General features: G+C 35.6%; 1 protein-coding gene across 1 annotated transcript in view; it reads left to right on the forward strand.

Annotated features, from left to right (window-relative positions):
- Window positions 1–2,883: 2,883 nt before the first annotated feature.
- Window positions 2,884–22,721, forward strand: part of dnajb6b (DnaJ heat shock protein family (Hsp40) member B6b) — a 49,458-nt gene continuing 29,620 nt past the window's right edge. Inside the window, exons 1-8 of the mRNA XM_079604885.1 lie at window positions 2,884–3,210; window positions 10,284–10,405; window positions 11,942–12,051; window positions 12,959–13,012; window positions 13,094–13,198; window positions 18,139–18,267; window positions 18,369–18,519; window positions 18,736–18,806. Of these exons, the coding sequence (XP_079461011.1) occupies window positions 10,341–10,405; window positions 11,942–12,051; window positions 12,959–13,012; window positions 13,094–13,198; window positions 18,139–18,267; window positions 18,369–18,519; window positions 18,736–18,806 (685 nt within the window). The 5' untranslated portion in view covers window positions 2,884–3,210; window positions 10,284–10,340. The remainder of the gene's footprint in view (window positions 3,211–10,283; window positions 10,406–11,941; window positions 12,052–12,958; window positions 13,013–13,093; window positions 13,199–18,138; window positions 18,268–18,368; window positions 18,520–18,735; window positions 18,807–22,721) is intronic.

Here is a 22,721-nt window from a genome sequence, read left to right on the forward strand (position 1 = left end):
GATATTAGCATCTTTTGTTAAAAGATCATTTTGAAGAAAAACTGGGATGTAGAATTTCATGTAGAGTTTTATGGCCTTTGACATATAATTAAAGAAACATCCAGTGATGGAACAAGAAAGGAGGCTAGTCGGGACCACGGATGCATTATCCGTATAACATAAATTAAGGGTGTGTTCGTTTGACATAAATCTAATAGGGCCCTGCAATGAGAGCAAGTGATGGCTGGAGAGCAGGGGGAACTTTTTTTATTCCACCTTGGATCATCTCCATATATTCTCCCAGCCTCAGTCTCACCCTCCTCCCTGGAATAAGTCTCTAGACTCCTCCCTCTCTGGCCAAATTTCCAGGATTTTAGCAGCAATCTCAGACGGGGGTAATTGGGTCTTAAAAAACTAACTTGTCTTATAGCTATGAAGAATTGGCCTTAATTATGGGGAGATTTATTTGGGTCTATTACCTTATAATGGATTATAGCTGGCAAACTTAATGCCTCTGGCCATCAATCACATCCACCTGCAAAGATATATACCAAAGGTATTTTATATAGCTTTTAGAAATGTTATTATTGCACTTAGGGTCAAGTCATTTCACACCAGAATGTGAAAGCTTAAAGATTTAATTTCAGAGAATTCATTAAGAACAATTAATGGGTTTAAAAAACAACAACTTTACGTTTAGTCTGTTTTGTTTTTTTTGGTTGCTTTTTTTTCTCCAGGAAAATATGTACATTGCCATCCAAGAAACGATTAAAGTCGTAAAAAAAATCGTGTTATTTAATGTGTAAAATAATTACAAAGAGAGATAAAAAACAATCTGACACTTTACATAAGATAATTTGCCGCAAATCTGAACAGATTTGAAGTAAATACACATTCATTATTATAAAGGCCTACATAAATAAGAAATGTCACCTGGATGTATTAAATATTATATGGTTTCCATTTTACAGCTTGCTCAAAAATGGAAATACTGCTAACAACAGTAAATTGGAAAGAATTGACTGCAAAATGATAGCCTGTTAATCCATAATCGCTTTTCAAGAATATTGTCATGCAAGATCTCTGTCCATTCTATATTTTTCTTATCATCGTTATTAATATATCACTATTATTATTAAATGATTAATACAATTAATAATAACAATAACAAATACTATGATTTAGAAATATTAGATTTTTCCATTGCTTTGTTGCCCGGCCTAAACAAGTAGCCTAACTACCGCATATAAAGATGAATAATCATTAGTAGACCAAGGGTGCCTCCCTGTGGAGGTTTTTTGAAACTAACTAGAAATAAGTTATGTAGTATCAGTTTTGATATGCAGGCTGGATTTATAAATCATGATCTCTGTTATTACAAGATAAAAAGTCTAATTTAATCATTGCCATTGGGCAAAGGCACATATTGGTATTATCTCGCTGTGTAAAGTTTAATAGTGTACTGTGTAATAGGGGGTTAAATGCGAACGGAATGATTGATCAAAGGAAAGGAATGTTCTCCCTCTGCTGGCCAATACTTAGACATACAGTGCATACAACAGAGCTTAAACACTATAGAAAAAACACTTTTTACATAACACTGACACTATTCTGTGTTCCACTAAATCCCATCACACCCCATCACTGTATACTCTCATGCAGTCTGTAACACTAACACACCACACACTTTACTCATACCAGTTTGTCTTTATGTTTTATTTATTTAAAAAAAAAAAGGAAAAAATGTAACATGATGTTGTTTTAGGTTTCACATTCTTCTGACTTTTTACGGCTTTTGACGTCTGGATGAAACAGCATAATGCTCTCTTAAAGGGATAGTCCACCAAAAGAAAAGTCTTGTCATCTTTTACATGTTGTTGTTCCAAACCTGTTTCTTTCTTCTGTTTAACCTTAACCATTTTGAAGAATGTTCTTTTGTCATATAGACTAAAAATAAAATGGATTTTTTTTTTTATCTACGTAACATACTTGCATATCTTCTTTTGTTGTTCTGCAGAAAAAAAGAAAGTCAGAACAGACTTTCAGATTGTTTTAAACTATCCCCGCAGACAAGAGTCATTCTCCATCTCGTACGCGCTCCCTGCCAAGTTTGGACCAACAAGTAGAAGATTCCAGCACAAACTTTTTTTTGGCACATTCTTTCCCTAAAAAATAGCACAATATGGAGAATGATACAATCCATTTTGTTTACTAACAAGGGTCTAGCTATCATTATCAGAGTGGTAAACAAAACAAAAAAGTCCTTCCACATGATTTCCATGGTATCAATCTCCATTCAAGAAACCTTCACAGGCAGCAGGAGGGGGAAAGGCAACATCTGAATCCAATGCATGCATCACATCCTGTCTACTAACATGTAATCATTTGGTTGAATGCTAAATTAAAAAATAAACATAAATGTGCATTTTTGTCAGTCATAAAACCATAAACATAAATGGTGTGTGAAGGGGTTCTGCTTTGTAGTCACTAATTTGCATGGTTATTAGCCTGCTAAAGCTCAATTGGATTTGTTCTAGAATAGATCATTAAACACTGGTGATTGTATAGGCGCAGACAGTCACAGGTCATGACCTCTCATCCTTCATTGAATGTGGAAGCTGCACTTTCACTTTCCACTACACTTCTTCTGTCTCAGCATCATAAGTAACTAACCTTAAACTCTGTCCTCTGCTTGATATTTAGATATATATTAGGTTTAAAATAAGATTTATTTTAATGAGTGGATTATGTAAATATTTGTTGTCCATCTATAGGCTAATCCATATTTATCTGCTCCTTAGAAGATTAAACATGGCGCAAATGTTTGAGATATGAAGATGAATCCTTTTCCCTCAAGAAGTCTTTTGATTCCCCATATTACAACACCATTAGGCTACCTGTCACATCTCCTTCAGCTGTTTTGGGTAACAGGAAGTGACGAAATTGCACAAGAATCATGTCGCTTTATAGAGGTCGGCGGATGGTTGTAGAACATTAGTGGCAGCCCAATATCAGTGATAAAGGGTTATATATTCGTCTGCTCACCTCTGTCTTTCATATAGGGAAGTTACCGATCACCTAAGACTATTTTATAATCGGACAGACCTCGGACCAAACAGAGTTGGCTATTACTACAGGAATAGTAGGCTATTTCAACTAAAGAAACTCGACCTCATCATTGGAATGCACTGATCGCAGGTCCAAACAAGCACCGGGATAAGGACACATAAGGTTTGTGAGTTTAACCTTGAGATATGTTGATGTTTTTTTCGGTTTGCTATGAAAACGAGATGGAAAAACCTACAAATGTTTTGGTGTGTCAAAAGCTAGTTTCGCGCCTATGATGCCCGTTTAGGCAGGCAGCTGATATGAGACACGGACACCCGCTCGGGGATCACTGGAGCGCCTTTTCATATAGCCTACAAAAACAACATAGAACAACAGCAGATCTATTTTTAATGAAGTTAAATGGTAGGCAGAAATAAATAAATGTTTAATACTAATAATTTTACAAAAGACAAACGTTTTGACTTTCAGCCGCAACATTTTTATTGACATCTAAAAGTTTTTATCAGATTTCAGATATCATTTTAAACGATTTTACGTTAGTGTTGAATAGTAGCCTTCGCCCATAGTTATAGTTTTTTTTAAGGCTAGCTACTGCTTTTATTTCGCCCAATAAGTTGACTAACAATAACAACAGAATGGTAAGGTGATCAGTTTTGCATGCAAATGTCAAATAGGGTATTTTATGTGTGTAAACTGTTGTAGGTGAAACGTTTCGTACGATATTCACCGGAATTTGGTAAAATGTTTGACTTAGTTTCCAGTACATTCCGTGTCTTCTCACACCTGTAAACATGCTTTATTGGGATCGCCTATATGAACCTGAGACGTGCTTGAGATTATTTCCACGATTCGTTTTAGTGTTATGAGTTAAACTTAAGACACCACGTTGCTCTTCAAATACTTTAATTTTAATTTTATTAATTGCTCGTGCATGTTTGGCAGAAAGTCATCTCGGTTTTCTTGTTATAGAAAGTGCCAGCGTTTCTCTTTCTCGGGCTTCCATTTACATCTGCTACATGGATGTGGTGATAGGGCCTACTAGCATTCTTACTACATTGATATAATTAATTACATTGCTGATGTTAATTAAATGCATTGATGATTGTTTTGTGAGCTGATGATTAAGTTTTGGTCTGCAATTTCAAACTGACATTTCCATATTTATTCATAGGCCTATTGTTAATATTTATTTGTCTTATTTTTATTTGAGATCAGAGTTGACAGCATAAGTTATATTTCAGTAGAATGGAGAGTAGTCCAAGTGGTGTCTGTTGATGGTTTGGCTTCACTTTCACGTTGAAGTGAATTGCATCACTTTTTGTTCATCAGGGATGAAATGCATAACAAGTCAGTTTGACAGTTAAAAGTTTTTAAATGGCATAATCTGACAGCCTTCGTCTTCAAGTGAACCGACCAAATTCCCCTTTAATTAGGCTATCTGTGCTTTGTCAATGTCCCAGTATTTTGAGATTAATGCTATTAAAGGTACTCCTGTGTAGTTTTTGACTTTGAAGAGGTATCAGTGTTCATTTCACCTTATCTATAAGCTGTGCCTCTATCTGTCGACCTTGATTTAAATGCAAGAACAGCCTCAGTTTTTTTTTTTTTTTTTTACTTTTTGTGTTAGGCTTCCGGTCATCCACTTCCAGTTATTTTAGTTGTAAAAAATACTTAATTAGACTTGTTTGTTGAGTCTGACGGACAATATTTATGTCATCATTATTATCATAAACATTGGTTTAGTCCATAATATAGTTAGTGTATTACATATTTGAATGTTTTACCAGAAAGATCAAATGTAATATTTTACAGGAAGTTCATATAGCCTCAGCCTTATTTGTGACAGTTCCTCTTTTGGACAAACAAGTTACTCTAGAGTCTTTGGTTGATGCAGGAATTTACTGTAAATACAGTAAGTGCGCCTTTGTTCTGTGCTGTAGATGAACACAAATGAATGTTGTTGTACTTGTTCAAAGATAGAAAGAGAAACTTAATTTAGTTGTCTTTTCTAATTAGTAACCGTCAGAAACTTGGTTCAGTTGGCCATAAACCTCAAACACTGGAAGCATCAAGCTGTCCTCTGAACACACACTCTTGCCAAATAATGACTTTCATTGCCCTAGATAGCAATGGCTCATCTGTCACTCGCATTGACAAGTTAAATACTCTCTCTTTCCTAAATTTGCAAAGAAAGAAAAAGAAGAGAAAACAAATGGCCACATGGACAAATTGTCTTGTAATTATTATGGCAACATCTGGTCAACATATCCAGCTCTTCGGTTTGTCAAACTGATCCTTCATCAATGTACATTGACACATCCCCATACTATCATACTGACTTATTTTAGGACTGTTCATGTTGTGCCTTTCACATGTAGAAGTCTAAGATAGCCTTTTAAATCACTAAACCAGTTTTCACCAACTAAAACTGACTGAGCTGTGGTCATTTGGTGCAAGTTTGGCTAGAGTTATTGCAGTCAAGTGATCTGCTTTGAGCTGAGCTGACAGCCTCCTCTTAGTGCCACTATGAGAAGCCAGAAAACAACCTCCAAAGAATTCAGCAGCCATTTCACATCTGTTCACACATTTGTGAGCTTGCCCTGACTGCTGTTTCATGACAAGTAGCAAAGGAATGTGCAACAGATTTTGGAGGAAGATATGGCAGAGGAAAGATGAAGGTGAAGAAGAGGGAACTGCTGCTTAAAGTATAGCCTACAGGTGAAACTCTAAAAGTTGAGTATCGTGCAAAAGTTCATTTATTTCAGTAATTCAAAGTTACTTAATAAATTTTTTTTGCATGATATTCAAATTTTTCGAGTTTCACCTGTATGTCCATGAAAAGGCTGTTATAAAAAGGTGGAAAAGATTGACTGTAGCATGAGTCAGGAATGTTGGCTGTTGTGCAGTAGGTGTGGTTTGAAAGAAAGGCACTTAAACGTCCAAAAGTGGGTGAAGAGTGGACTTGAAATAGTGGGTTTGAGTATTAAGAGAATTTGCATCTGCAGAAAGTGGATCATCAGTCAAAGTTCACAAAGTCAAGTCATATCTTTCACCCTTGTGTTGTAGTAATTTAGTAAAAAAAAAAAAAATTCTACTTTTGATTGTGCTTTCAGATAAAAACTCTCCGCTGCTTTAACACCGTTTGTCGTATTTAAAAATCCATTCCACAGAATTCCTCGGATTATGTCCTAACACCACCACAGTAAAACTATTAAGTATTTAATAGTTACTATTTTTTTCAACCTTATGTTGTCTTAATGGTTGTGGCTATTAATGTTCAATATTAATTTGTTTTTGTGTTTGTGTAACATTTTTATGAAGTACAATAATACACTGACTAGTAGATCTTACTGACTAAGCATTGCCAAACATTGTTGTGAAATTTGAGGATACTGGGGTGGCCTGAGGTATGGTATAATCTTTCTCTCTATTGTTCCAAGGTTTAATTGTTGCCAATACAAATCATGTTGTGTTTTTCTGTGGCTGCGTCAACCTGGGTAACCCTTATTTAGCCATTTTAGCTGTACCCATTTTGAACAAATTTTAAGATTGTAATATTGTATTTAATTTCCTTAAAGGGAAATGAATGCAAACCCAAAATAAACAAATCAAAAACTAGGTTATATTTGTTGTACATATTAATCAATATTAAAGGGAGTTCACTCAAAAATGAAAATTATTTCATTAAATACTCGCCCTTGTGTCGTTCCAAACTCGTAAGACTTTTGTTCATCTTCGGGATACGAATAAAGATATTTTTGATGAAAGCTGAGAGCTTTCGGCCCCTCTATAGACAGCTACACAACTGACACTTTGATGCTTCAATAATGTCATAGAGACCGTAAAACTAATCCAAATGAATTGAGCGGTTGAAGAGACTCAATCGCTTTATATAATGAACAGATTTGATTGACTTTTATTCACATATAAACATTGATCAGCAGACATAAACAGAAGCTTAACTCAATCTGCTTGACGAGCGAGAACAAACCTCATTGGTTCTTGAGGAAGCTCAAACGTGCTACGAAACACGAGAATGAACCTCATTGGTTTTCACATGTCCAGTGAACATTTTTGCCCCAATTTGCAGTCTGTATGCTAGTGAAAATCAGAACCAGTCTGCAGATTTTGTTCAGTCTTGAGTTGACACATTTCACAGAATATTGTGTAGTTTATGATTTGGCACAGACTTGTTTTAGCTTAATACTAGTCTAGGGCTGTAGCTAGTAAATTCTGGGCCCCCTGAAAAAAACATTGTGGGCCCCCACTGCCCTAATAAACGTTTTTTTTTTCTCTCTTTTTTTGTTTCCCATAATGGTTGTGGTAAACATTCAGAACATAAAAAGAATACAGTCAAACGCAAAATAAAGACTGCATAATATTTTATTGAATAAAACGAATGTATCCATCAAGAGCAGTATTGTTATTCTAAACCATATCACATAAGCAACAATCTTTCTGACACACATATTTGTTTTTCTGCATGTTATTCAAACCAACAAACTAATAGCAAAATACGGGGACTTTGAGTTCGGACGGTGCGCCGCCCGGTATACAGTAATGAGATGTACTGTATCAGCAGCTCTTATTATTATTATTAGGTGTCCTTTTCCTGCAAAAATAATAATCAGGGCATGGCATCCCATCACACTAACCTGTCTTATTAAAGAAAGTTTGAGATTTCCTGGTGTAGGCCTACCTCTTTTTTTTACTGCTTTTGATTCCCAGAACGTTCTTTTTTTTTTCGATTTATTTTTGATTAGCCAGGAACATTTTCGTGACAGAAATAGAACGTTTGTTTGTGGTTTGTAGAACGTCATTCCCATAACCTCTTTACTCTGATATCATTACATCGCTGTATGTCAGTAATCATCCAGCACATCTGCGACCCAGTATAAGCTGTATGGAAGATGGATGTGTGGACGCCAATAATCAGTATTATACAAACCATATCTTGTTTTATTTGTTTAGACTAATTAATAAAATACCACATCAACCGTCATATGGAAGGTTACATTTTTCCATTATCATTTAGGCTACTATATTTCACTGGTTACCCAGATAGAGATTTTACATTTCTTCAGCACCTAATAACAATGACTTTTCAATGACACAATCTATGGTTTTTAAAATATGAAATGTATTCACAGACAAGAAAAATTAAACAACTATTTGACTTAAAGTAGGATACCACTGAATTGTACAGTTTAGCGAGACATGCTGCTTTTGATCCGTAAACAAAAACTTCTCGATTAACATCATGTTCTCTTCTCAATAAGGGTGTAAAATCTATCCGAAAAAGTGTGCAGATCACAGTAAATGAAGATAAACCCACGAATTTATGATTTCTGTGCTTTTCACGTTATACCTAACTTAACTCTGGCTTAATACAGGTGAAACTCAAAAAATGTGAATATCGTGCAAAAGAAAAAAAATTGCACGAAAAAAAAATGTATTTCAGTAATTCAACTTAAAAGGTGAAACTAATATATTATATAGACTCATTACATGCAAAGTGAGATATTTCAAGCCTTTATTTGTTATAATTTTGATGATTAAGGCTTACAACTATGAAAACCTTTTCACAATATTCTAATTTTGAATTTGGGGTTTTCATAAGCTGTATGCCATAATCATCAAAAATATAACAAATAAAGGCTTGAAATATCTCACTTTGCATGTAATGAGTCTATATAATAAATTAGTTTCACCTTTTAAGTTGAATTACTGAAATAAATGGAACTTTTGCACGATATTCAAATTTTTCGAGTTTCTACTGTATGTTAGCTATAAAGTTGGATTTATCTGATCATTATAACACATTTTGATTGATCTCATTTTATCATAAGTGCTGTATTAAACTAGAGATCTGTTTAGGTCATTACACAAAAACATCTGCAACACTTTAATTGGAAGGTTGGGTTATTAAATATACAGAACTTTCCTTAATTAATGGTTATTTTTAGGTTGTTATTTTAAGGTTATTTAAAATTAATCATGCTGCAACATTCTCAGAATGTTATTTTATGGTTGCAAAATAATAACCTAAAAATAATCAAACGGTAACTAACTACGAACGCTCTTGTGTTTGTGGGGTGGTACCCCGATCCCCCTACACAACTTTTTCAGTCAGTCTCCACTCTAACTTTACTTTAGCCTCAAATCTGATCACTAGCTGGGGTGGGACTTGCGATTTATATATATATATAATATATATATATTTATTTGTATTATTATTATTAATTATAATGAATCGTAAGAGTAGGGGAATATATACTGTAGCATAACTACCAGTACTTGATTTAGTGGGGCCCTTGGGCAGTGGGGGCCCCTATAACTGTCACCACCTTTCACCCCACTAGCAACGGCGCTCCTTCATGATTTCATCCAGTCGTTTTTTGAGCCTATTTTAGAACACATATTGTTTTCATTTGTCGCGCATCTGTTGGCAACGAGGCACATCTTTCTCTGTTTGGAACAACTTTACAGTCTGTTAATGCGTGATCCTCATTCATTTGGTATATGATGGCCAGTTTCCTGACCATTTACAAAGTCGGCAAGTGTATGATGCCTAGTGTTTTAAAATCTGTTCAGTTGTTAAAAGTCGTGTAGTGTATTCCAGCCTTTACTTGGAAAACGCAGAGGAAAGCCAGTGCTGTGCCATGATCACCTCTGGGCCTGTCCTGAAGGACACTGCAGATATAAATAACCAATGAGATCCAGCTGGAAAGCTATTGGAACTGGGTATTAGGTTTGTTTGAAAGCACTTGACATTTTGTTCTTCATTAGAAGTTTAGATTTGAGATGACTCATAGCGGTTTTAAAAATGGCTTGTAGGTTTTAGGAGTTATAGATGGGTTGTACAGAAAATGCTGTAAGAACATCTGTAAACTGCTTTTTGAAAATGATTTATTTATATAATATATTATATTTACTATGTCTATGTTCATATCTTATTAGGGTTAAACCAAGCTGGAGTATGGCCATGTAGATTAGAAGATAATAGGATTTCCCAAAGGGAACTGAAATCTTACACAGGAGACAAGAGGGAATAACAAATAGTCATAAATCAGTCGGTTCCTTATATATGCTTTTTATGTAAGAGGTGCTTTCACATGACATGTTGGTTTGTTTGAGGTTGTCCCTCACAGTAGCCACACACCCACATAGCTACCAAAACACACCCTCTGTTTGTTGGATATCTTCTTCAACTAGATTTCTCTCTCTCTTTCCAGGGCCACTGCTGAATATTTGTCATCCAGTGGAGTGAAAAAAAAGAAGAAACCTGAGCCATGGGGGATTATTACGAGATCCTGGGTGTGACGAAAAATGCATCCTATGACGATATAAAGAAATCGTAAGTACTCTGTGTCCTGTCACGGCCATCTATTTTTGTACACGTAGTGCAGTAATGATAACAGTGACTGTGCAACACAGCAGGGGTTAGTTGATGCCATCCATGTGAGACCTCTTTGCTGATAGCGTTATTAATGTGTGTTTGTCTCAATCCATCGCTTCTAATGTTCTCGTAAATAAAAATCAACACTTTGTGATAACACTGATACAGTTTGGCAATAGAAAAAGGCAGACACCGACATGACTGCCAAAAGAAGAACGAGTTTGTTGTGTTCTCTGTGGCACTGGTGAGGTTGAGACAGACACTGTGGTTTATATAAAGAGGGGAGAGAGAAATGCTTTGACAATCGCTAACCTCATGCCACAGTTTTATTGCTCTTCAGAAACTGATGCAGATGTTATTGGGGGAAGACAGCTACCCATCAATTGCTGTAAAATTCATTTTTCATCGGCACACCCTTAGAAACCATTTATTATTATATATTTTTTTCATCTTATTTTTTTCGATTAATAAAAAGACCATCTACATATAGTTTTAAAAATAAAATACATTTTAATATGAATAATAATAATAATCATAATAATAATTTATTATTATTATATCCATATTATTTTTTATTAATATTCTTTCTATTGTTTGTTATATTGTATATTTCTTTCTCTTCTCATTACTTGTTTTGTGCATAATGCTTCAGGGCTGTATTGTATGTATGTATGTAAACAGTCATGCACTGGACACAGAGAAAGGGAATGGATAGATAGATAGATGAGGAGTGTACATCAGGAATGTACTTATTCATCTGCTACCTCCCTAGAAAAGGGTGTTTAGTCCTTTGTTTTTCAGATAAGCAAGCGTCTATTGAATCCTGGTCACTAGAAATTCACCTCATAACCATCAGCAAATTCGAAGCACAGAGCTACAGAGGGCAAACACTATTAAAATATGTGCAAAAGGACAAATCCCCTGGTGTATGGAGTCTTTGGTTTAGGCCATTGACCCTGCTGTGTCCTGCTGGTCGGCTGTGTATCGCTGACTCAGGCTTAGTGTGCAGAGATGCTGACCTGTTGTCACACCTACCGAAGTTGTATTGTGCAGCATGACCTGTATTGAAAGTGGTTAAGTGGTGCGTGACTCAATGTGCTAGCATAATAAATGAGGACAGTGCAGTACTTTACAATGAACAATTTGTGTCCTTGAACTATTACTGTATGTATAAATAGTATTTGTCATGGGTTTAAAATAACAAGTTATGTGCAATTTAAGACCATAATATACATGTGTGTGTAAATTTTATCATTGTGTGACATCAATTAAACATTGTTAGTTAACAAAGTCTGGTTTTAAATCCGCATCAAGAATTTTGGTGAAAAACATATCTTGGATCTTGTCACTGGTCACTATTTCTATTGTTTATTTAATGACCCTCATATTTGCTGTACTTTTGGATAAACTAAGAATGAAGTACTTTCTTTTGTGTTGCCGTTGTTCACTCTTAACAATACTTTTTTTAATGTGTGTTTGTGTGTGTTTTTACAGGTACAAAAAACAAGCACTAAAGTGGCATCCAGACAAAAACCCAGAAATAAAAGAAGAGGCAGAGATGAAGTTTAAAGAGATCTCAGAAGCATATGAAGTCCTGTCAGATGGTATTGGCTATTTGTATGTTTGGCTACACTTTCTTTTAAGGTGTCCATGTTACTGTGTAATTCTACTTCTAAATAATTTAAGTACTGAGTAATAATAATGAACTACATGTACTTACTATAGGGTTGGATTAGGGTTTGGTTTGCATGCAATTATGCATAATTGATTGTTATTACTAAAGTAACTACATGTACGTGTAACAAGGATACTGTAAAGTTTTTTTTTTTTTTTTAAATATGATGCCCTGTTCATTTTTATTTGAGAATGAATGTTTTAATTTACTAACATAAATAGGTGACTTGAGACATTAACAAATTGTTGTGGAATGAATGCCCATCAGACAGTCCCTTTATGCTGATAAAAACGTCATAAAGCTGAAAGAGCTGAATCCAGAATGAGCTCTGAATTATTCTAAGGCAGTCGGTAGTTGAAATGTTTGATTCATGAATGTTTTAAACATGTTGTATGGCACACGTCCTCAGAATAGGAAAGAGTTTGGAGCAAAACCGGAGAGTCACAGTGCCCTGGATTAAATCTTGACTGTATAAGCCAACATTTCTGAACTCTTTGAAAATGGCCAGTTTAATTTGTCCTTCCTTGAGTGGTTGTCCTTGCACATCTGCTTCTGACCTTTTTATTGAATATTATTAGTTGTGTCCTAGCTGAATGCAGGTCTTTCCTTTTTAAGCCCTGTAGAAAAAGCTGTATTTAAACGTGCATGGTATGGATTGTCACACGAGTATTAGAATCACCTAAAATAGGTTTCAGTAAGCTTGCAAATGGCAACAGTGTGCCTTTTCTGAGGTCAAGGTAATATTTAGTGTGTGTGTTAGTGTGTAATTATTGTAAACCCTATTAGTCTGCGTCGGTTTTGTGTGAAACTAAAAGCAGCATTTTTCTTTCATACAGAAAACAAACGGAGACAGTATGATAGATATGGTAAAGAAGGCCTGTCTAATAGAGGTAAGTGAAGTTATTCCTTATTTCGATTTTTAACTGTTTTTGGAAATGTGGTGTTCCTGTAATTATTTATTTTTGGGAAAGGTGGCCATTATGACGAGGATTTCATGGGCGGATTCACATTCCGTAATCCAGATGATGTCTTCAGGGAATTCTTTGGAGGCCGAGATCCATTTGGAGATTTCTTTGGTAGGTGCATGCTTAATCATTTATATTGATTTAATGAAGGGAAAAATAAAGGTGGAATAGAAAGAGTACATAAAATAATTTGGTAACAATTTCTATGAAGCCCATGCTTATAATAAGCCCCATTTTATACTTATTTATAATTTAGTATTACTATTCTATAAATATATTTAGACTCATTAAGACCAATACTGCATTATAAGAACAGTTATAGTTACATTTATAAGTCATGCATTTGGTTTTTCAATGCGCATGCTCACAATCCATTATACACTGATTTAGAAGTATTAATTAGCCAGTTGTATAGTTCCATGAATGTATTTATAAAGATGCAACCTGCATTGCTATAATGTTGTTATATTATACAATTACTTTTAGTAATTCAGATTTATTTCTGTCAAAGAAGTGAATATATTGTTATTAATAGCTGTGTTGTTTACTTATAAATACTTATTGTGAGTGATAATACAGTTACTAACCTCTATAAATCATTGATGCCTTTTATTAAAGTGAAAACATAGGATGCAATTTTCCTAAAGCAAATGTTAAGAAATCATGTTGAGTTGTTTATTTGTAAATGTAACCAATGAACAATAATTCCTGTAATAAACTAACTAACACAGAAATCATTAATACAAACAGTTGATTTTTTAAAATCTTTTTTTAATATTATATACGAGCAAACACTGCAACAATATTTTTTAAAGTATAATTTCAAACTCCTGTAAGCAATACCATTCATATGGCTGAGGAGATTTTAACTAATCAAAATGACCATTCATGGAACCATATGACTGGCTAAGTAATACTTATAAGTCATGCATTTGCTTTTTCAATGCACATGCTCATAATCCATTATACACTTATATTATTTTTACAATTACTTCTAAATCAATGTAACTATAACCGTTCTTAATGCAGTATAGGTCTTTATAAATATATTTATAGAATAGTAATACTTATAAATAAGTATAAATGGGGCTATAATTCATTATAAGCATGGACTTCATACAAAGTGTTACCAATACTTTTTCTCTGTTCTATTTCAGTTTTCAATGGCAAAACCACATTTAACCTGCATGTTTCCAGAATAAAGAGGTTATTGTCAGTGAAAAATGAGAACAAAATTCCCAAAGAGAGGAAATGAAGGTCATTTAATCTCTCACAGTGTCTCTGTGAAAGTAATAACGTGGTTTGAGTTCTAATTAGGTAATTAGGTTTAGCATGAACTTATCGGAGCTTTGGTTCATTAGTCGATTAGCATTCTGTTAATCTACCGTAATTATATTGCTCACTAAAAATATTCACAAAAATTTGCTCTTAACATGGGTGTATTATGGGAACAGCTTTTTAAAAAAACCTTTTATAAAATATATTTTTACTTTGATGTCATTACACATAAGTATGCTGTTTAATTTAGCTTCTTTTTTTTTTTTTGCTTTAAAACAACACAAAGAATCTCAATTTTTACTTTTCTTTACATTCCAAGTATTCTGAGGATTATCCAAGAATAATGGCATAATGCATAATATAAATATCTTTTTAGAGCTTGAGAGTCCATAGTCACAACAAATGGCTCAATGCAGGGCTCGACATTGTCTTTTCATGTGCTTGTCAAGTAAATCTGTCATTCACTTGTCCGAGTAAAAAAGTTGCTTGTCTGGAATTTTTTTTGTGTTATAATTTATTCTGAAGCAATATTCTCATCCGTGTTCAATCAGCTTGGATATATTTAAATCTGCATATTGTATTATCTGCACCTTTAAAGGCCCCCCCCCCCCAATCTTATTACAATAAATGTATGCTTCATCTTTCATTTTAAATTCTTAGTTTTGATCAATACATTCAATTATTTAAAATAATAAGACACTATAGGGCTGTTACCCTAGGTGGGGCTGATCAAATTAAATGCATTAAATAATGAAAAAATTACAATTGTATTAAATAATGTTATGAGATTGTTTTAAATACACAAATAAGAGACGTTGAAAGAATGATACTTTTAAACATAACACTAAACCCCCAGTAGGAGGTGTTTTTTTTCAAACGCTTGATTCATTCAAGGATGAGACAGCTGTTTATGAATGGGTCATTGAATCTTTGACTCAACCGATTCGTTCAAAACGCTGAATCATTCAGTAATGAAAATGTCTCGGTTAATAATATAACCTTGGTTCCCTGAGATAAGGGAATGAGTATTGCGTAGCTATACACTATAGGGAAAACTCCTTTTCTCCGAAATACTGAAGCCTTTTATAAAATAACGCAGTGCTACTTTACAGCCATAACAGTGCTGAGGCTTACTCACACGCTATTTGGCGGGTCAGTGGAAACTGCACGAACCAATGGCAGAGCATCGTAACTGCGCAAACCAATCGGAGCTGAGCGCAGAGCATGCCAGAAGGGACGGGGCATCTGCCTATAAAAGATTCAGGTTTAATCGACTGAAGCGACAAATTGCCAAGTCTTGCGCGCCATGGCACGGGCGTATACGCAATACTCGTTCCCTTATCTCAGGGAACCGAGGTTACATTAGTAACCGAGTCAGTCGTATTGTGTAGTTATACGTTATGGGGAACCAATCCAATCACGCCGTGCTATGATAAGCGCAACGACACGTACAGGTCCCTAATATAAGGGGCCGGTTTCCCTGAGGCTGGCCTCACTCACACAGAGGGACCTGCACCTGCAGCGCAGGGATTCCAAGTCATAAAGACGAACGGCCAGTGGCCTCATTTAGTTATGAAGGGCCGGGCTTGTAGAGGCCGGCCTCAATCATTCAGAAAGAACATGTGCCTGCAGTGCAGGGACTTCCAGGTTATAAAATCTGGCAAATGTGGACGGCGAGGGGCAGCCAGCCGCGCTACATATCACCAATAGAAACCCCCACTGGACCATGCGTCAGTCTGGATCAAACTGAACAAAGGTTTGGTTCGTTTCTAGTGTGAAAGCATTTTCTGTGTGGTTCGGACTTTTCGACCATTTACGGGATCCGGTGGTTCTCGCAGGATTGCTTGCAGTCTTCTCCTCCTTTCCTCCCAGCGACAATAAGATGTTCACACAACGAGGACGTTCATTTGGTGATTTTGAACTAGCCTCGTGTATTGTTGGTGCTGCAGGTAGTAATGCCGTAATAATAACCGTATAGTGGCAACGATATATGCGTCTGTTCATTCATTGCTGTCAAAGTTACCTGCCGATTTGACAACATGCTGACGTCAGACGCACGTCTGTTTACAAACCAATCAATGTCACGATGCAGCCCACATAGATGATGACGACAGGACGCAAGCATGTCATGGAAAATTATTTAGTGCGCTCGCATAATTGCAGTGTTAAACCAAACCAAAACTTACCGAATGTATAAAATGTATCAAAACATGAACTGGTTCGGATCTTGGTGCGGACTTTCAGGTGTGAAAACTGTGTGTGTGTGTGTGTGTGTGTGTTGCGCTCATTTGTTTCTATTTCTTCTCAAGAAGCTGCGCGAGCCTCAACAGCGCAACCTTGTTCCCGTCAGTAGGCCTAATAAATGTACTATCCACTATCGATCACAACTTACAATAAATGTAATAAAATCAGAATAATTATCTCGTTTCAGTGATTTCCTAGTTATTTTCTTATAAACGTTTTAATCAGGCTACTTGTCCGGTCGGGCAAGTAAAATTCTCTTTTACTTGTCCCTTCAAAAAATCCAAGCAAGTGTTAATGTCGAGCCCTACTCAACGGCATATGTGTAAAACATACAGGCACTCTAAATATGGCGAGAACACTCAGACCAGTGCGACGAGAAGAGACCGTGCATCATCCACTAGGAATGTTCTCAGAAATAGCTTCTGAATAAAAGAGCAGCAAGAGAACGGGAATGCTTATAGCTCTAGGCCGCTACAGAGAGTGGGAACGAGTTATGTTCAACAACATTAATGTGTTTGCATGCGTGTTCTGTGAGCAAAATGTCAAACTACTTAGGATTATTTCTATACAGCAGTCAAATAGATGTGGGTATACATGTGAATGTTTCAGGAACACCATCCTTGATGATAGAAGGTCAATGCTGTTTACTTGTGTTTATGTAGCCATGACAAAGTTGGGGGTGGGTTAGAATAACTGTGTGTGCTGTGCATGTGTTGGAAAAGATATCAGGCATGGTTCTGCCTGCCAAATCAAACTGCTTGAAGGAGCTGTGATAAGTTAATGTGAAGGCGCCTCAGTGCCTGAAAATGGAGAAACATTGATTTGGGCATGTTTCAGCTGGCATACTGTATTTCTACATTGCAACACTGGCCCCAACACTATGAGAAAGAATAAAAATAGACCTTTGTAGACGCCAATTACCTAGTATTCTGATGAACGGGTTAGAAAAAATTAAATGTGCAATTTATTCAAAGCTGGAAACCGAAAATGTGTGGGTTTGAGCTCTGCATGAAAGGATCATGAGACATCACTGATGTGCCCTTGAGCAATGTACATAGCACTTCAGTATTTAACTGATAACTCCAGGTTGCTTCAGGGAGATTCTCCCTGTTATAAGTCACCTGGGATAGAATCATATACTCTAACATTTACTACTTGTTTGACAGTTACCGTATATTCACAAATTGACTAATTTTAAATTCATAACGCACCGTACATTTATGAGCTCTTTGAAGTGGCTTATCTCTGACAATTCATAACTGTGGCATGACAACAATGAGCATTTTGACGAGAACTGTTACGAGAAAAATACTCACTGTGTCCATATTTAGATGCTGTAAAGAGGTTCTGTAAAACAATATTGTGCTGTTGGTAAATGTTTCAGTGGTCTTTGTGATAGCTATCAAGCATGTGAATCTGTTGTTCAGTAGTTCTCGATTAATTGTTCATCTGGAACCACTTTTTTCCTAACATATATCTGTCATTTACATTCATAACAGTATTTCACTTTTGTTTTTGTTTTGATTTAGCTGATGACCCCTTTGAAGATTTCTTTGGTGGTGGGCGGCATCATAGGGGTGTGAGCAGGAGCAGAACGACAGGTCCATTCTTTCCTGGATTTTCTCCATTTGGTCCTGCCTTTTCTGGGTTCAACACTGGTATGTTAATCTGTGTGGAACCAGTGAAAATTCAAAAGTACTTCTGGGTAGGATTGCCATACTTTTTGTGTATTTGAACATCATCATCATCTTTTCTGTAGGATTCACCCCGTTCGGCCCAATGGGTGGGGGTGGGGGTGGTTTCACCTCATTTTCCTCCTCTTCTTTTGGTGGTGGAGGTGGAATGGGAAACTTCCGCTCTGTCTCAACATCCACCAAATTCATCAATGGAAGGAGGATCACCACCAAACGGTACCAAAGAACATTCTGTAATAGCCTCTAATAGTGATTCATAACTTCAAGCATGTTACGCAGTACACTTTTGCATAAAGTTATTCAGTCACTACATATCTATGCTAATTGCTCATAAATCGTTGCTTATTTGACTAAGCCTTTAACTGAGATTATAATTACCATATCTAGTGGTAATGTAATCTCACTGTACAGCTAACTTTCGTGTCATTACAGTATTGTAGAGAACGGTCAAGAGAGAGTGGAGGTAGAGGAGGACGGTCAGCTCAAATCTCTCGCAGTCAATGGTAAGGAGTAGCTTCTACGACGGGACAACAAGTGATCTTTGAACTCTGCAGATGAACATTCAAAAAGTTTAAACCCAAACATTCCTAAAGATAAGCAACCCTCACGACCAAGGCTGATGGCTATCAAAGCATCTGCTCTCCACTAGTCAGCAAACCAAGAGTAGGTCACATGTGACACATCCATGCGATGTGATGCTGTTGCCCTCCTTGCAGTGAATTGCAGACATAAACAGGGTTAAACACTCATTCCAACGTGAGCGTTCTTTTTTTTTGGTGACCATTTATTCTTCACAAAACCACGAGACCTCAGTTTGAACGAGCGCAATTCATTCCTTTCTGTCAGCTGATGGCTGTTCTTTCATCCATAAGGGCGTATTGCCTGATTAAAACTGGAGCGTAACAGGTTGAACTTGTATTTGCTTTCTGCTGTTGAGCCATTCAACTGTTCCAATGAAGTCTTAACCTCTCCACTCTAAAATATTTAATATGATCTAACCAATTTTATATAGCTACCATTTGTTGATAATACTAGTCTGTTGACCAATTACTTTTCTTATTTTGCTTCACAGCTAACTGTTGCATAACCTGAGACCTTTCCATTAAAAATAATATATATATATATGCTGGAAATTTTGTTCTTTGTAAGAAAAAAGCAAAGATGGACAGTTTCAGGTTCAATAAAACTCACTTTCACATGTTTGGAATGTTGCACTCAGTTTCTTTGCTGTGGCTTCAAGAAACACAGACTCGTCTCTAATTTGTATAGGTGTGTGTCCTTTTGCTTGGCATATGCATGTCTCATCCCAGCACTCACAAAATTAAAAAGAATAAAGCATTGCCTTTCACATCACTTTATTACTACTAGCCTCCACACATGCATGTGCACACACTGTACTTCACTGGTTTTATTTGGTTTCTTCTACGTGCAAATTAATGCACACAAATACAAGATTTCATCTTTGATTAACTACCAGTATATGTAAATACTAATTGCTTCTGCACACTTTAACAGCCATGAAAAGCTCAAAACATCAGCAGATGTTAATCCAAACCTTGTCCCTTTTATATTGATGTAAATAACCTTAATAATCCTCAAAATTGTGAATGAAGAAGCTAGCTATCATAATAAAACGGAACTATTTTCTAGATGTGAAGATTGTCTTAAGAAATAGGCTCACTTTATGATTAGTTCATACACATAGTGCAGGGCATTACAGTATGATAACTATGGAGAATCAGAAATATAATTGATTTACTCTATATCCATAACAACACTTAAAGGAACAATTTCTTCAAGATCTGAAGTTGTAGATAAATATGTGCTTGATCAAACCTCATTATTTTGTTGATTAAGTTAATCGTTAAAATTATTCTTCTGACTTGTTATTACAGTTAAGCTATAGGGCCAAATGTCCTTACTAATATAATGACATATCATGAAAACCGACTTCCAGGTATTCCCTACAAAATGTTGGTCCACATGATTAAAACAGCTTATACATTTTATATAGGGGATATAATATTATATAATAATATATATATTATTATATAGGGGATAGAATATACCATTTCAAACTGTACAGTTTGTACAGTATAAAAATAATTTGCTGGTATGTACCCATAAAACACAAACCCAACGTGTGTGTATGGTGATTTTTACTCATTGAGGTAAGTTGGAAAGAACTGTTGTGTTGAACATGAGCAGATATTCATTCATGCAAACGCTATCTTCCTTTCCTTTGTATTTTGATGTAATGTTTCTCTGTAGAATTGTACTCAGAAATAAATTAAAAATTAAAAAAAGGTTTATTTATATTTTTAACAATTTAAGTGATTTTTGTAACACTAAATGAGGTCCCCTTCCTTTATTTAATGTTAATGTTTTAACTGCCATTAACAATGAGAAATACAATTGTTACAGTATTTATTAATCTAAGGTTAGTTAATAAAACTACAACGGTTCATTCTTTGTCAAAATGAACCTAAGCTAACATGAACTGATGCAACTTTAACATCAATGAAAATCACTAGGCATGTTAAGTGTTAATGCTAACTAATGAAACCTTATTGTAGAGCGTTTTTGAAAGCATTGCTGCATTTATTTGATCTAAAGTATAGTACAAAAAAAATTAGCTATTGCAAAATATTATTATAATAACAGTTTTTGTATATTTTTTAAAATGTGATTTATTCCTGTGATGCTAAAGCTAAATTTTCAGCAGACATAACATTCGTAAATCTTTACTGCCACGTGATCCTTCAGTTCAGAAAAATATATGCTGATTTGGTGCTCAAGAAACATGTATCATTATCAATGTCGAATACAGATGTAGGCCTACTGCTTAAAACTGCTAGATCATTTATTTTTTACGATTCTTCAATTACAGTAATTGAAAGTAAAAAACAGCAACAAAAAAACAGCATTGACACCATCCTTACCAAATAAAAAGTCATTTCTTTCAAAAAAATCTTACTGACCCCAAACTTTTGAACGGATTTCAGTGTGAGCACTGTCCGACAGAAAGGAGTTTATGACTACGTGTGGATGAAGCTGAAAGCTGTGCTGAGAAGTTTGTTTGTGGTCCTCTGGCGCCCCCTGTTATCTACATGTTACACTAACATCCCTTTCCATTCCTCAATCTTGTCCTTTAGTAAAAAGTAAGCTAAAAAGATTGGATTTTTTAAAATTATGAATGTCCCTTTTTTGGGATGTAATTTTGTATGTAAATGTAATTTTCACCACATATTGTCAGCTGAAAGGTAAATGTAGTGTCTAACCCTCCAGGGGTGCTTCTCGTTTCCTTCCCTCGCGTCTTAAGCGCCACCTATCCTCGCTCGTGACCCCTCAAGCCTTGTTTACTTTTGTCTGGCTCCGCAGCGCGAGTCTCCGCAAACTCGCTTCCTCTCCTCCTCGCGGTGACAACAGAGATGCCCTTCAAGATGGCTGAATTCGATTGGTCACAGGCTGGAGGACAGAGGAGCGAGGAAACGAGGAAGCATCAGTATTGAGAAGCACCCTAAAAAGTCCACTTTCGAAATCTTTTCTGCAGAGTTGGATTGAACCCGTAATCAAAACACAACTGTACAAGCTATTCAAGATCTTCAGAATCACTATAAAATTACAGACAGGTGAGTTTAATCAGGACTTGGAGCTAAATTGCAGGAATGTGGATCTTGAGAGCCAGAGTTACCCAGCCCTTAATCAGTAGTGACAGCAGAGGGCGCCATTTCTTCAGTGATATTATAACGTATTTGATGTTCAGAAAGTCTGTTTATAACAGGGTTAGAAAGATGAATGTAACTAAAACCTTTTAACAGACAATGTGTGGCAGAAATTACTGACCGTGTGTGTGTGCGTGCGCGTGTGTACGGGTTTATATTTAATTGTAAAACCTGAGATCACATTGCGGGGAGCGGACAACCAACGAGGGAAATGGCTTAATAGACATACTAAATAGTTTTTTTGAAAATGTAAAAATGCAGAAAGTTTTCTTTGATGGGTAGGTTTAGGGGATAGAACAGTTTGTACAGTATAAAAACCATTATGCTTCAACGCCTTTTTTTACATTTATGTTTTAAGAAAAAAAAAAAAGCTAATAAAATGTAATATTTTCATGTAGGCTAATGCAGGTATTCCCAAAGATTTTTGTCAGCCAAACCTCTTTTGACCTAATACTTAACTTAATAATTAAGTCAATAATTTACAATAATAACACATTTGGAAATTCATGATTCTCTGATTAATGGTCACATGACACGCAGTTAAGCAAACAAAGTATTTAATCTTTTTAGTAGGCCTATCTGATGTTTTTTTTTTGTTTTTTTTTTTTTGATTATAATTAGAATTAGAAATGAAGACTTTTCATGAACTCACTACCCTCCGCTTGCAGTTCCTTTACAAACCCGTCTGCAAAC

Source organism: Phoxinus phoxinus (genome assembly GCF_949152265.1).
Source record: "Phoxinus phoxinus genome assembly, chromosome: 2".
Taxonomy (NCBI): domain Eukaryota; kingdom Metazoa; phylum Chordata; class Actinopteri; order Cypriniformes; family Leuciscidae; genus Phoxinus; species Phoxinus phoxinus.